Source organism: Peromyscus maniculatus, chromosome 18 (genome assembly GCF_049852395.1).
Source record: "Peromyscus maniculatus bairdii isolate BWxNUB_F1_BW_parent chromosome 18, HU_Pman_BW_mat_3.1, whole genome shotgun sequence".
Classification (NCBI taxonomy): Eukaryota; Metazoa; Chordata; class Mammalia; order Rodentia; family Cricetidae; genus Peromyscus; species Peromyscus maniculatus.
Genome location: NC_134869.1, coordinates 10,566,896 through 10,580,448, shown reverse-complemented (window position 1 = coordinate 10,580,448; position 13,553 = coordinate 10,566,896). Strand labels below are relative to the sequence as shown.

Below are 13,553 nucleotides of genomic sequence, written 5' to 3'. Positions count from 1 at the left end.
CATCTGGGACACAGTGAAGTGATGCTGCAGCTTTGCTGCCAAGTCCCTTTGCCGGGTGAGCAGCTCCTTCTGCTTCATCAGGGACTGAAGATCTTCCTCAAGTCTTTGATGTTCCTGTTCATTAAAACATTGTGTTTTTAGGAGAGGGTTGTCTGCAGCCCTGTACATATAGACACATGCACACACACATACACACACACACACACACACACGCAGTTGAACACACACATGTACATGGATGCACACATACAAGCACACACATTTCATACATGTTTAGTTTGCCAGATAACACTATTGTAAGACAAGATCACCTGGGATACTATGGAGAAGAAAGTGACCTATCATTAACCCACATATTTTCTACCCTTATTCCATCTCAGAGGATGCTCTCAACACTGGGATGTGGAGAAGGTTGTGTACTTTTACTCTGTTTTGATAAATTTTCATTTTATTTTTACTTTATATATGCAGTTGTTCTGTCTACCTGAGTGTCTGTATAACACATGCATGCCTGGTGACCTGGGAGAAGAACTCAGTGGGCAGATCAGTCAATGTAGTACTTGCCTTGTAAACCTGTACACAGACAGCTGAACGCCAGGGATCCTTTACCAGTAATACAAGCTCTCCTAGCAAGTTCCCCAATCCGTGCATTGAAGGCTCAGTCCCCAGCACTGAACTACTGCATGGCAGTGGACCAGCCCCTTGCTCTCTTTCTCTCAGTTCTTCTCAGTTCCTCCAAGGAGGACAGCTTCCTCCTAAAGAAGCTCTCTAAACCACAGGTTGCTTCAATTTAGTCTCAAAGGAAATAGTCAGAAAACTAGAAAATCTCTAAAATCAGGAGTCTATATTAACCTATCCTCCAAGTAAGATGAATGTGTCAGGATTTTTTGAGTAACAGAAGGTTGACTAACTCATGGCCAAATAATTGCATATAATATTCCATGCTTCACAATATTCCATGGACCACATTGTACATTTTCCCTCATCAATGAAAGGCATCTGAATAGTTTCTAGCTGGGGATGTTCTGAGGAGTCCTGCTGTAACCCTGTTGTCCCCAATATTCTCTGTGGACACCTACTTTACATTCTGAATCAATGGTCCATCCGGAGTCTGCAGTTCAACTTTCTGAATAATTGTACATAGCTTCTCACAGGGCTGCACCATTTTACACTACTAGCAATATCTGAGAATTCTCATTTCTCCCAACCCTCCATCAGGAAGTTTTTAACTCAGTATGAAGAAGTTTGGAGTAAAAGCAGGGTCTGAGCCGGGCAGTGGTGGCACACGCCTTTAATCCCAGCACTCGGGAGGCAGAGCCAGGAGGATCTCTGTGAGTTCGAAGCCAGCCTGGACTACCAAGTGAGTCCCAGGAAAGGCACAAAGCTACATAGAGAAACACTGTCTCGGAAAAAAAAATGTTCTGAGTGCCACAGACACAACATGGAGTAGGTGCTTTAGAGTGTGGTGAGTCTAAGGGGTGCAATGAGACAGCCTCTTCTCACACCTCAACATAGCTGTGGGACTTCTGCTGGACTGAGATGCAGGCACAAGCACCTCTGCAGTTCAGAATTCCTCAGGGAATAAAGTCTAGGCCAAGCTGCAAGGACAAGGTTAGCTGAACCAAGGTTAGGGAAAGGTGAAAGGAAAATGGCAGCAGGCAATGAGGAGAAAAACAAAACAGGATGCAGGGAAGTCATCAGTGGTCAGCCACCATTCACCCAGAACAGAGAAGGACACAAAACCTCAGGCACCTTTCCTGCCTCTCAGTAGCCTCTTTCTCACCTTCATGTACCCCATTACTTTGTTTTTCTCCCAAGGATTTCTTTCCAGATAAATAATTCTGCCTCTACAAATACCTGAAAAACATTTTAGCTTGCATCGGTTTCTTTGTCTTTTGTTGTAGTTAGCTGTGAGGACATGCAGAGTGATGGAGAGCTCCATTTCTTCTTTGACTGATGCAAAAGTTTTACTAACAAGATAAGGCACAGTACTTTCTCATTTAAATCTGTCTCCATCATTCTTAAAGATGATCCACAAAGACCTGGGATTATTTCAAAGACATAAGATCACCTGATTTTTGACAAAGAAGCTAAAAGTATACAATGAAAAAAGAAAGTGCCTTCAACAAATGGTGGTTGTATGACTTTATGTTGACACATGGAAGAATGTAAATTGATCCATTACATATGCCCACACACAAAACTGAAGTCCAAATGGATTAAAGACCTCAACATAAATCCAGTTACACTGAACCTGATAGAAGAGAAGTAGCACAGACACTGAGAGCAACAATAAAGAAATGAGACCTCTTGGAACTGAGAAGCTTCTGTAAGGCAAAGGACAGGGTCAACAAGACACAATGACAGCCTACAGAATGGGAAAATATCTTCACCAACCCACATCTGACAGAGGGCTGATCTCCAAAATATATAAAGAACTCAAGAAACTAGACATCAAAATATGAAATAATCCAACTTAAAAAATGCGGTACAGATCTAAACAGAATTCACAACAGAAGAATACTAAATGGCCAAAAGACATTTAAGGAATTGCTTAAAATCCTTAGCCAAGAGGGAAATGCAAATCAAATGACACTAAGATACCATCTCACTAACAACCTCATAGCTTGATGAGCTCTACTGACACTGGGGGAATCTTCATAACTAACTATGTAACATTTTTGAGCCCACCAATCTCTAAAATTCTGAGGATTTTCCCTGGGGATTGTTAACTTCAGAGGTCTCATCCCTACTAATCCCCTTTATCCTGACCTCATTTCTAAGCATCCTTTCTTTCTCAAATTGTTGATTATTTATCTTAAGGAGGGGAAAATCTAACCGAGGACAGTGCATCCGAAGTGAGCTTTCAACTTCACTTAGATAAAGTTTCTAATGAAGCAGAGGCCTAGATTTCTGGCTTTGGAAGGAGGATCTACCTAAAGGCTTCCATTGTGAATCCAGAGGCTCCTGAAAACGGCAACTTGGTTTCAAGTCACTTTTGGGTGAGGTATGTAACAGGGATGAAATAGATATACCAGGTGACATCAGCACATGGACATTCTACTGTATCCTGGAGAGCCCTGGAATTCGATGTGATGTCACCAGTGTTGTGGCAACACCAACTGTCATTGGGGCATTTGTGCAGTGTCTTGTGTTTCACCTACAGACATGCTGTCTAGACTGAACAGGATTCTTGGGAGACAGGATGGAGAACACAGGGAGACCAAAGGGAGGCAGAAGGAAGATGGCCTTCAGTCTCCATGTCACACATCAAGAAATAGATGGACCTGGGGAAAGCGCAGTGAGTCCTGGGAAAGGGATGGGGAGCTTCCTGAAGGAGGAAGGCTTGAGCTGCTCCTTCCAGGAGTGGGGCTAAGCAGGTGAGAGTTTCTGAGAAGCAATGGGCCTACCTGCTCCTCTGAGTTCTTCAAGGGCAGAACAAAGTTGAGGATTTTCAAGGTTAGTTGGGCAGAGAGCCAGGAATATTCATGGCTGCAGCTGTTCTGTTGAGGGCCCTCTGCTTTCACTCTGAGTGGGAAGGAAGCACATGGGGACTAAAGAAGTTTCAGTACCAGCCCAGCAACTCACACACACTGGATGTCTTTTGGTGTGTGTCACTAATAACAGAGAGAGTAATGTCCCCTGGCCAGAGCTAGAGGCTCTCACATTTTAAATAACAACCACTAGCAGGGCAGGAGCTACCAAGTATTGCTTCATGTCAGTGATCACTAAGGTTTCTGAGTTCCTCCCCTCTCACTAGCCAGTCATCTTCCCTCTACCTTGAGTGTAGGACTGGGATATCACTCTTCCTGTAAATATTTGTTCTTGGTGTCAGAGGGCTCACCTGTGGATGCCCAGTTCATAGGTATTTTCAGTCACACCTTTCAATGGTTGATAACATCTTTGCTAACATCATGATGGATGGAATGTATTCTCCTGACGCTTTTGGCAAAAGTTTCATCTTTACCTATGTGACTTATTGCTCTGACAGGACCCACATAATCCTCCACCATCCTCATACATTATAACTGCCCTGTGGATCTTCTCTGATGTGCTTATTCACCTCGTGGAACTGATCTTCCTTCCCCATTATACTGAGCTAATTTCTTAGCATCTTTTATTTCTCATCTTGTTAGAGATCATCAGGAAGAGAAGAGCCATTCCTGGGCACAGTTTGGAAAATGAGTCTTGCCCTCCATATATGATGAACTATTGAATTAGAATGAACTAGATTCTAAGGAATCAGAGAGATCTCTGGATTGGAAGGAGAAGGTGCTGAAGGCCTTCCCCTGTGTCTCAGGGAAGACTCCTGGACAGGGCAGCTTGGCTTTTGGTGAATTGGGGAAGAGTTTGTTATAAGATAGGTGAAGGCTGTTGGCAGTGACCCTAACAGTCCCTTCTCTGGAAATTCTATTGTATCCTGGAGAGCCCTTGGCATCTTTTGTGAAATCACCAGTGTTGTGGCAATGCCGAATGCCCTTGAGGAATTCATTAAGTGCGTATAGGGTTCACCAATCAACATTTTGGCAAGATTGAGCATAATGACTGGAAGAGAGATCTCTAGTTTTTTAGGGAGGAGTTGAGGCCAGAACTGGACCTTCTAGTAATGGGGTTCAGTAGCTGTAATCATCTGAAGCCATGCGCCTATGCTGCTTCTCTGGGTCCCTAAAGAGCAGATCCAAAGTGGAGGTTTCTGATGGTTAGTTGGCAGAGGGCCAGGAATGGTCAAGGATGCAGTGCTGTGCTAGGACCTTTTTCAGTTCATTCTGACTGTCAAAGAATGCCAAAGGAGGCACAGAACCACTAATGAGGTATCAGGGTAGCATGTTGCTGCACTTTATTCTCAGTGGATTTCTGTAGGTTTCATGGATATCTGATATAAATACCAGAGAGCAAAACTTTCCATCCATGTACCCAGGTCTGAGACATTCAATGTCTTTTAGTCCTGCACACAGGTTATCGGGCCGGGAGGTACAAATTACCAGGCAGTCCAGGACTTTCTTGGATCATAGCAGGTATCTGGAGACAATTCAAAGCCAACATGACTGGCCTTGCTTATGCCTTTCAGGGACAGTGGGGCTGCAGTAGGGCCTGAGGCATATATCTATCCTCAGAGATTGGAGAGAGACACATTGCTTATGGATCCCAGTTTAAGGATATCTGCTCTGAATTTTGGGCCTTCGTTGGGTTCCATGCATTTCCTCTCCCTCAGGCCTCCTCTTGGGACTCCACATGATCTCTCTTGGTCCTGTGCCATTCGTCTGTACAAATTCACTGTGTTTATGTACCTACAGGGACTACCAGGAAGGCATCATCCACACCTGTCTTCCTCACTGCGCAGGAGCAGCAGCTGAACCAGGTGGATAAACTGACCCTTCAGCTACAGATGATGACCAATGAGAGGAATGAACTGCTGGAATTCCTGGCCCTTTATAACAACAATGAGTTGAACAACAGGTACTCATCATGCCCTTTTCCCTGGTGACTGTCTTGACCCTACTGTGTCCTGAGTACATCTGAGAGGCAGAACTGGAACCTGTAGGAGTGAGATTTGACACAGGCTGTTCTGATTCCTCCAAATGAAAAAGCAGAGCCTGTGGCCTGAATCACGATCTACAGACGGGCAGAAAGGTGTAAGATCACAACATGCATTTCAAGAGGCCTTGGCAGATATCGGCTTTTAGGAGATCCTTGGTGCTCTGGGTTGAGTGTTTATATTTATTTTTGCTTTTTGCTCTGGGAATAGGCTGAAAGGCCTTGTGGTCCTACTCGTCCATCTGTGTGTCTGGAAGGCTTGGAGTTCATCCCTGCTCCTCTGTGGTCTTGTTCCTTATACTTTGAGGCAATACTCCCTATGTGCATTTCTTTGACATCCTGTGTGTGGGTTCCTGTGTGTGAAGTGCTCTCTAAGGGGCCCAAACATTGCAAACAAAGCAGTGGCCGGTTTGGCCCTTTTCACTTCTCTCTCCCTTGATAAACCATTAGATAACATTCCTAAATTTAGTCCCCAAAGTCCATTCCCTTTTGTGGACACTGACTCATTCTTGAAAATAAACACCAAAGTTCAACAATCAAAATTCATTACTTGGTTACACTGGCTAACCTGTCCCATCAGAGCTCAACAATTTACCCAGCACAGACTTAACCTTTTCTACTTAAAAACCCACTGTTAAAAAAGCCTGCTGCTTGCTGTGTGCCTTCGCCTGCTCAAGAGACAGGCTCCCAAGCTATGCTTGTACTGCTAGGTTAATAAATCTCCTTGTGCTGAGGATTGTGTGTCTGAGTGTGTTCTGTACTGTCTCTGAGAGGCTCACTTACAGTGTGTGTGTGTGTGTGTGTGTGTGTGTGTGTGTGTGTGTGTGTGTCCTTTCAGATCCTGAGAGTCAGAGATTGATAGTAGGTCTGAATATTCACATGTCTCAAAGATTTCTGGTGATGGAAGTGCTGAAGCCAGGGAGCCCCACATTGAACATCACTGCTCTCAGCCTTTGTGCTCATCCTGGTCCCTCATTGGAATCCCCTTGGGTGTTTATAAAGCCATCTGAATGTAGTGCCTCCCCATGGCAATACAGATCATGAGTTCTGGGTATCCTTGTAAGGAGAAAGAATCTCTGTTCTCAAGACAGTGGGAATGTCATTGCAGATTTCAGATACACCCCCATCTGTGGCACAGACTGCTCAGACCTTCATAGCCAGCTAGTCTGCTCCTAGAGGTCTACTGAGGGAGCTCATGTAGCCCTGTCTCCTTCCCTATTGACACCCAGCCTTTCCTGGCTATGGGAGAGTAAGGCAAGTCTAATGCACATCAGGAGGTCCAGTATAGAATTCAGGGTGTGACATCCAGTGGGCTACGGTAGTATAAAACAGAACCTTAATTCATGTGGTCCCTGCCGCCTGTGTTCATGGGGTTCTTTGTTCCTGGGGCCATGCCCTACCACAGGCTGAAATCTGAGCTGGAGATGCTGAAAACACAGCATAAGAAGGAGATGTCAGATATAAAGAAATTCCCCAAGGAGATTTGTGAGGGTTCGTACAAGTGCAAGGAGCTGAGTGAGCAGACCAACTCCTACCGGTGAGTGCCTAATTTAGATGGGACCCCTGAAATTGTTAAGGACTGCTTCTGGTAGTCTGAAGTTTTTCCAGACCTGCCTGACCCAGCTGTTAGGAGGAATCTGTCCCACCTACCTCCTGAAGCCAAATGGTCCCAAAGACACACACAGAGGCTTATATTACTTACAAACTGTATGGCCAATGGCTTAAGTTTCTGGCTAGCTAGCTCTATCATCTTAAATTAACCCATTTCTATTAGTCTATGTTTGCCACATGGCTGCTGCATGGCCAGGCTGCTGGCATGTTGCTCCTTGGGTGGCAGCTGGCATCTTCTCCACCTCTGACTTTCTTCTTTGTCTTTTCTGGATTTTTCTGCCTGGCTCCATGCTGCCTTGTCATAGGTCAAAGCAGCTTACTTTTTAACCAATGGGAGCAACACATATTCACAGCATACAGAAACACATCCCACAGCAGCTTCTTCCCTTCTTCACCTTTGATCAACGTTGGGCTGTAGTTATAGCCTGTTTACCTCTTAGTAAGCAGCCTGTCTGATAGCTCTTGGAATTGTGCCTCTTAGACTGAGTTCTCCTAAGAGTGAAAAGTCTGAGAGCCCCTCCCAACATTTTCCTGTCAGCTTCTGGAAATTCTAGACAGAAAACACGGTTTTCACCATGAATGTTTTCTGTGGCTCTGGCAGGAGATTACAGAGCTGGTTTCTATGGAAAACATGAAATGTATTCCCACTTGGTCTTCTGTCGTCCCCCCACCCCCCAGACCTGAACATGGTTTCCCTCTTCCTGCTCATGTTTTCTCAATACTGTGAACAGTTAAACACCAGGGTGTGTGGTAGGGGATCTAGTTTTCAGAGTTACATGGATCCCTTTTGCTGTCAGGGTATTCAGAAATAGTTTGAATCTTTCTGGAATTTGGCTATTCTCTGGCTTTTGTCTGCACCTCAGTCATGCTGGCATGGCTAATGTGGCTTCATCCCAGGGATCTGGGGTTGGGGAGATGACACCTTGCAGGAATGATGGTATTGGGAGGCAGGAGTGCAGATGGAGGTGGAGCTCATCATTTTTGCTGATATTTCAGCACCCTCTGCAGTCAGCTCCTGAGTGAATGGACTCGGCTGATGGAAAAAGTGAGCATGTTGAAAGAGGACCACAGAAAGCTGCAGGGGGAGCAGATTTTACTACAAGAGTCCTGTGAGGAGGCCAGGAGGCTCTGTGAGGAGGCCCATGAGAAGATCTATGACCTTTGGACAAAGCAGCAGCAGGTAGGTTGAAGCAGCAGGGCCAAGCTGCCCACCTGTCTAACCATACACACACATATACACACACTCATGTAACCCTCTACTCACTTATCCAACTGACCCATCCCATCCAATAGTTCATTTCTGTGATCATTCACAAGTCTTTCTGAGGAGTTAGCCTCTTGGAAGGCACTGCATGACTGCCAAGGAAACCCTACTGCTCTGCTAGAAGCTGCAGTCCATGGAGGGAGACGGGTCAATCACTTGTCACTTACTGATATGTTAGCACGGAAGGAGCGGTGTTATGATGGGATCCACATAGGGAGTAGCACAGAGATCTGAGTGATTGAGTTCAAGAATCAGGATCTCATTTGCTTGCAGAGGTCATATGAGATCAGAGGCAGAAACAGTATGGAAGGAGGAACATCCCCTACAAACGCCAAATGACTGGGTCTTGTGGACATCTTTTTGGGTGTCATATGGCATTTTACCCTCTTGTTCCCAGACTGCCATGGTGTTCTCTTTACCTGGTTAACCTCTTGGTTCACAATGACAGAAACTAAGTAACAGCTTGTCAATACTGTTTCCTCTGACTGGCATTGGCCAGTTCTCCCATCCTGGATCTTACACTCGGAAGCTCACTGGATGACCAGGGATGTGGCCAGGGCTTATGACAGGCAGGGGTGAGGGTAGCAGATTTGAGATTTTAAGAGAATAATTTCTCCAACTACACCAACATAGCCTGCAGAAGCACAGCATGTTTCCCCAGGCATGTTTAGTCTCAAAATGATGGAAATCAGAACTGTGGGTCTCACTGGAAACAGCTAGTGTGAGGAGTCTAAATTCAACTGGTAATGCCATCCTCATTCAGTTGATGTCCTCCTCATTGCATTCTGTTCACTTATGATTTGAGGTGTGTGTGTGTGTGTGTGTGTGTGTGTGTGTGTGTGTGTGTGTGTGGTGTATGCATACGTGAGGGTGCACACATTTGTTTGTTTGTTGGAAGGCCACATCAAGTGACCTCTCTTGCTTTCTCCCTTATTCCCTTTAGCCCAGGTCTCTCACTGAACCTGAAATTTTCTCTTCTGGCTAAGCTGGACAGCCACAGATCTTTGGATCTCCCGACTCCTCACAGTAGAGCTTCCTGTCTTTTTCTGTCTCATCTCATTACTAAATGATTCATTTGGTCAGAAAAAGAACTGACTTGCTGGTTTCTCTTAATTTTTACACACTTTTATTACTTTGGAATTCATTCATTTTGTAATAAATAGCAAAAATCAAACAATGGAGCTATTTGAAAAATCAACATAGACTTTTCTTTCACAGCATAGAGGTAACATCCCAGGATATTTCTAGTTGGTCTTACTGGCTACAAAATATGGAACCTGACATTTTGATGCTCACTCTATCATGTATATGACTGTGTCTTAGGACAGATTCCTCCTCATAGTTGTATAGAGTGCGCATTTCACAAAAGTGCTCTAGGTGACCTAAGTAGCCTCCTAGTGACTTCCTTGGGGCTGTTTTCATATAATATGCACTGTAATCTGGTCAAAAGTTATTGGGTAATGACAATGGGTAACTTCCTTTCTTTGGTCTATCATGGTCTTCTGTGGAAAAGTCTGGGCAGGTTTAGTGAGGAGTCTATGATGGGTCAACTTGGATCTGTCGGGAGGCTTCATGTCCAGCCCTCTTCCATGGGCACTTGGTCTTGTGTACTCAAACTCAGTTGTGCAGAGGTTGTTACTTTTCTGTACAATCAGTGATTCTGGTGATAAAAACTTTCCTAGTAGGGGAAATAAGTTCAGGCCAGGGCAGAAGAGCCTGGATGGGTAGAGTCTTTTAGATAGCGGGGAGGACCCACTACCTCCCCCTAGAGTAGAAAAGCAACACTCTAGTCTTCTGTCTTGCTCTTCTGGGTACAAGAAAGGTGTGTATGTGTGTGTGTGTGTGTGTGTGTGTGTGTGTGTGTGTGTGTGTGTGTGTGTCTGTGTGTCTATGTGTGTGTGTATCTGTGTGTGTGTGGTTTGTGTGTCTCTGTGTGTGTGTTGTATGTGTGTGTCTGTGTGTTGTCTTTATGTGCATCTTTGTGTATATGGGAATATGTGTTTGAGCCCCTATGTGTATCTTCACTCACTCACGGAGCAATGGAACATCTTTAAAAATGATGGAGAGAGACTTCAGTGAGAAAGTACTATGCCTAACCTGGTTAGTACCACTTTGCATCAGTCAAAGAACTGATGGAGCTGCCCATCATTCTGCATGTCCATAAAGCTAACAACAAAAGACAGAAAATTGATGCAAGGTAAAAGTTTTTCAGGTATTTGTAGAGGCAGAATTATTTATCTGCTTGGATTACCGGTCAAAAAACCCTGGGGTTCACCTGTCTGTGTTCAGGTTTATAAAGTAAGTACTACACTGACTGATCTGTCCACTGAGTTCTTCTCCCAGGTCACCAGGCATGCATGTGTTATACAGACACACAGGCAGGCAGAACACCTGCACATATAAAGTAAAATGAAATGAAAAAATATCAAAATAGAGTAAAAGTACACAATCTTCTCCACATCCCTGTGTTCAGAGCATCCTCTGTTTTCCTGCCACTGGGATGGACGATGGGTAGAGAGGGTGTGGGTTAATGAAAGGTAATTTTCTTCTCCATGCTATCACAGATGATCTCTTCTTACAATAGTGTTATCTGGGAAACTAAACATGGATGCAATGTAGTGTGCTTGTATGTGTGCATCCATTCACATGTTCAAGAGTGTGTACGTGCATGCATGCATGTGTGCGTGTGTGAGTGTGTGTGTGTGTGTGTGTGTGTGCTTGCACGTGTGTGTATTTAAATGGTGCACACAATCCTCTCCTAAAAACACCATCTTCTAATGAACAGGAACATCAAAGACTTGAGGAAGATCTTCAGCACCTGTTGAAGCAGGAACTGCTCATCCGACAAAGGGACTTGGCAGCAAAGCTGCAGCATCACTTCACTGTGTCCCAGATGAGGTAGGAGCCCAGGATTCCAGAAGCAGATGGATTCAAGTGGGTCCACTGTACCTAGATCTCTGTCCTCCTTGAGTTTGTGTTCAATTGGCAAAGCTCCCAGCCACAGCCAGGGAAAGAACATCTCAGAGTGTCATTGCTGACTCAGTCAATAGGAACTTCTGTCCAGGAAGCAATATGCTTTCTCCTTGGTCTTATGGAGATTGTGTCCTCTTCTTTCCTTCTGAGACCTCTAGTATGCTCTGAGTATCTCATCCCTAACATTAGATCTCCTCACAAATATTCACATGGCAGCCAGAAACCTAGAGGGGATCATCAATCATGAAGTAAAGTGTGTCCTCCTGCAACTTTATTTTCCATCAGGAATATCACGTTTAGAGATAAGTGTCTACCCTTTGGCAGATTTGCATACAGCAGCCCAGTGCTGATTGCAGGCTCTCTGCACTATTTATCAGTTTCTCATGAGAAGATTTACTCTGGTCATAAACAGAGTAGGGGTTGACAAGTTAAGCCCATGCAGGGGTCTGAGATGTAGGAATAATCAGAACCTTCACTGCATTGCTGTTTAGGCTCCACTAGAGGGCAGGCATAGAGTTTTCCAGGAGGTTTACATTCACCTGGTATCTAATCAAGGCCAGGTACATCTTCCCTGACCTGTGCCTCAGACCTTGTCATAATGATATTTCTCCAAAATGATGTCTTTGGACTGTTGGAGAAACATGCTGTTGTTCTAATCCAGCACAGTGTGTATTTTCCAGTTCAATGTCTACTAGTTTTTAAAAGTTGAGAAAAAAATCCTGCCCATGTGCTCTCTGACCCTTTTCCCTTGGGGAAGCAGGGAATGAACTCAGCTGAAAGGTAATGCTCGATTGTCTAGCTGAGTAGATCTGGTGGGGGCTCAAAATCTGACATGGCAGGTCCCCCCAGGCTTGTGTCCCAGCTGCCTTCCTCCCCTAGGTTTGAAAACCTCCAGCAGGAACTGAAGCAGACCACAGCCCAGGATGAGAGCCTCCTGCAGATGGAGTTGCTGAAGCAGAAACACTATGTCCCAGGCAAGTCAGCCAACATTGAACCCCATCCCCAGCAGTCAGGGATCATGGGGTGTGTTTCCTTCCTTAACTTTTGTTTACTAGGGATGAATAGGCCCTGATTTTTCATGCCAGTGGCAGAGCAAAACTGTTTCTAAATCATATTTTCTTTACTGATTTTCCCTGACAGCACCTGATAAGAAAACTGAGAAGGCTGGAAGAAGCCAGAGACACCTTAAGGCATGACATTCTACACTCCAGGTTCAAGGCCTCCTCAGAAAATGCTACCTCTTTTCAACTTTGAACTCAATAGTGAGGCAAATATCTACCTGCCATCAGGCAATCCAGCCACAATATCATCTACATCTTTTGGCTCACTATCCCCAGAGAAAAGTTTGTGTCAGAAATAAATCCAATATACAGAGAACACACAACAAATTACTAAAACCCCTGACTCCATATGTGATGGGAAATCTGACAAGGAAGACTGTGTTTATGTCACACTGCCATCTAGACAGACCACACCAAAAGCACAAGAGTCTCTCTACTGCAGTGCTGAAGCTGACGCCATGTCATGGGCACGTGTAGCTGAAGATAATTCACTACAGAGAATAAGCCAGTTCCTCACCTCCTTTGCGCTTTCATTGTGAAATTACAAAGAAAACTGTAATTTCCTTAATATTTTTGTTTTATATCTTGGGATATTTATGCATTGGTTTTTGTTTTTCTTCATTTTCATTTAAGGTCTTGTTAACTTTTGTTATTACTCTTATTCTTGTCATTGTTTTAATAGTTTGCTAAGGCTATACACTGTATATAATGATACTGTTTTGAAGGCCCCATTGAGTAAATTGAATGTATTTTATGAATAAAATACAATTTCAAACTTTTTACTCTGAGACTCTTCTTTAGTCAGGTGAGGTTTCACACTCCTGTAAACCCAGAACTCACAGGCTTGGATGTATCTCAGTAAGATCCAGGAAGCTCGGGCTGCACAAGGATTTTCCATTCATGGGTCTCAGGGCTACACAGGGGGTGGCACCTTGGATGTGGATGGCATAGCCTACTCCATGGATACCAACTACATAAGAAAAGAACTAGACATATTGTATCTTTGAGGTCATATATTTAGCTACCAGTAAAATGTGGTACACTGTACACACATGTTCACAAAATCATCATTTAGACGAAATTAAGGGAAACAAAAATATATTGCTCCA

At 44.3% G+C, this 13,553-nt stretch overlaps 1 protein-coding gene across 2 annotated transcripts; it reads left to right on the top strand.

Annotated features, from left to right (window-relative positions):
* The first annotated feature begins 86 nt into the window (after positions 1-86).
* Positions 87-13,223, top strand: LOC143266831 (disks large homolog 5-like). 2 transcript variants are annotated; one of them, XM_076554502.1, is made up of 6 exons: positions 87-3,301; positions 5,295-5,457; positions 6,941-7,072; positions 8,143-8,326; positions 11,196-11,308; positions 12,263-13,223. In XM_076554502.1, the coding sequence occupies exons 1-6, from the start codon at positions 3,169-3,171 to the stop codon at positions 12,453-12,455; spliced, it is 918 nt and encodes a 305-aa protein (XP_076410617.1). In that variant the 5' UTR covers positions 87-3,168; the 3' UTR covers positions 12,456-13,223. The 2 variants fall into 2 exon arrangements, with proteins under 2 accessions (XP_076410617.1, XP_076410618.1); XM_076554503.1 differs by having other exon boundaries at positions 89-3,301; positions 12,524-13,223.
* Positions 13,224-13,553: the final 330 nt, after the last annotated feature.

What these genes read in the sequence shown, in the direction of transcription:
- LOC143266831 (XM_076554502.1), top strand. Translation starts at nt 3,169, where the DNA reads ATGCTGTCTAGACTGAACAGGATTCTTGGGAGACAGGATGGAGAACAC. An exon ending in ATGGACCTGGGGAAAGCGCA is followed by an intron (nt 3,302 to 5,294) that starts GTGAGTCCTGGG and finishes ATGTACCTACAG; the next exon opens with GGACTACCAGGAAGGCATCA. An exon ending in GAGCAGACCAACTCCTACCG is followed by an intron (nt 7,073 to 8,142) that starts GTGAGTGCCTAA and finishes CTGATATTTCAG; the next exon opens with CACCCTCTGCAGTCAGCTCC.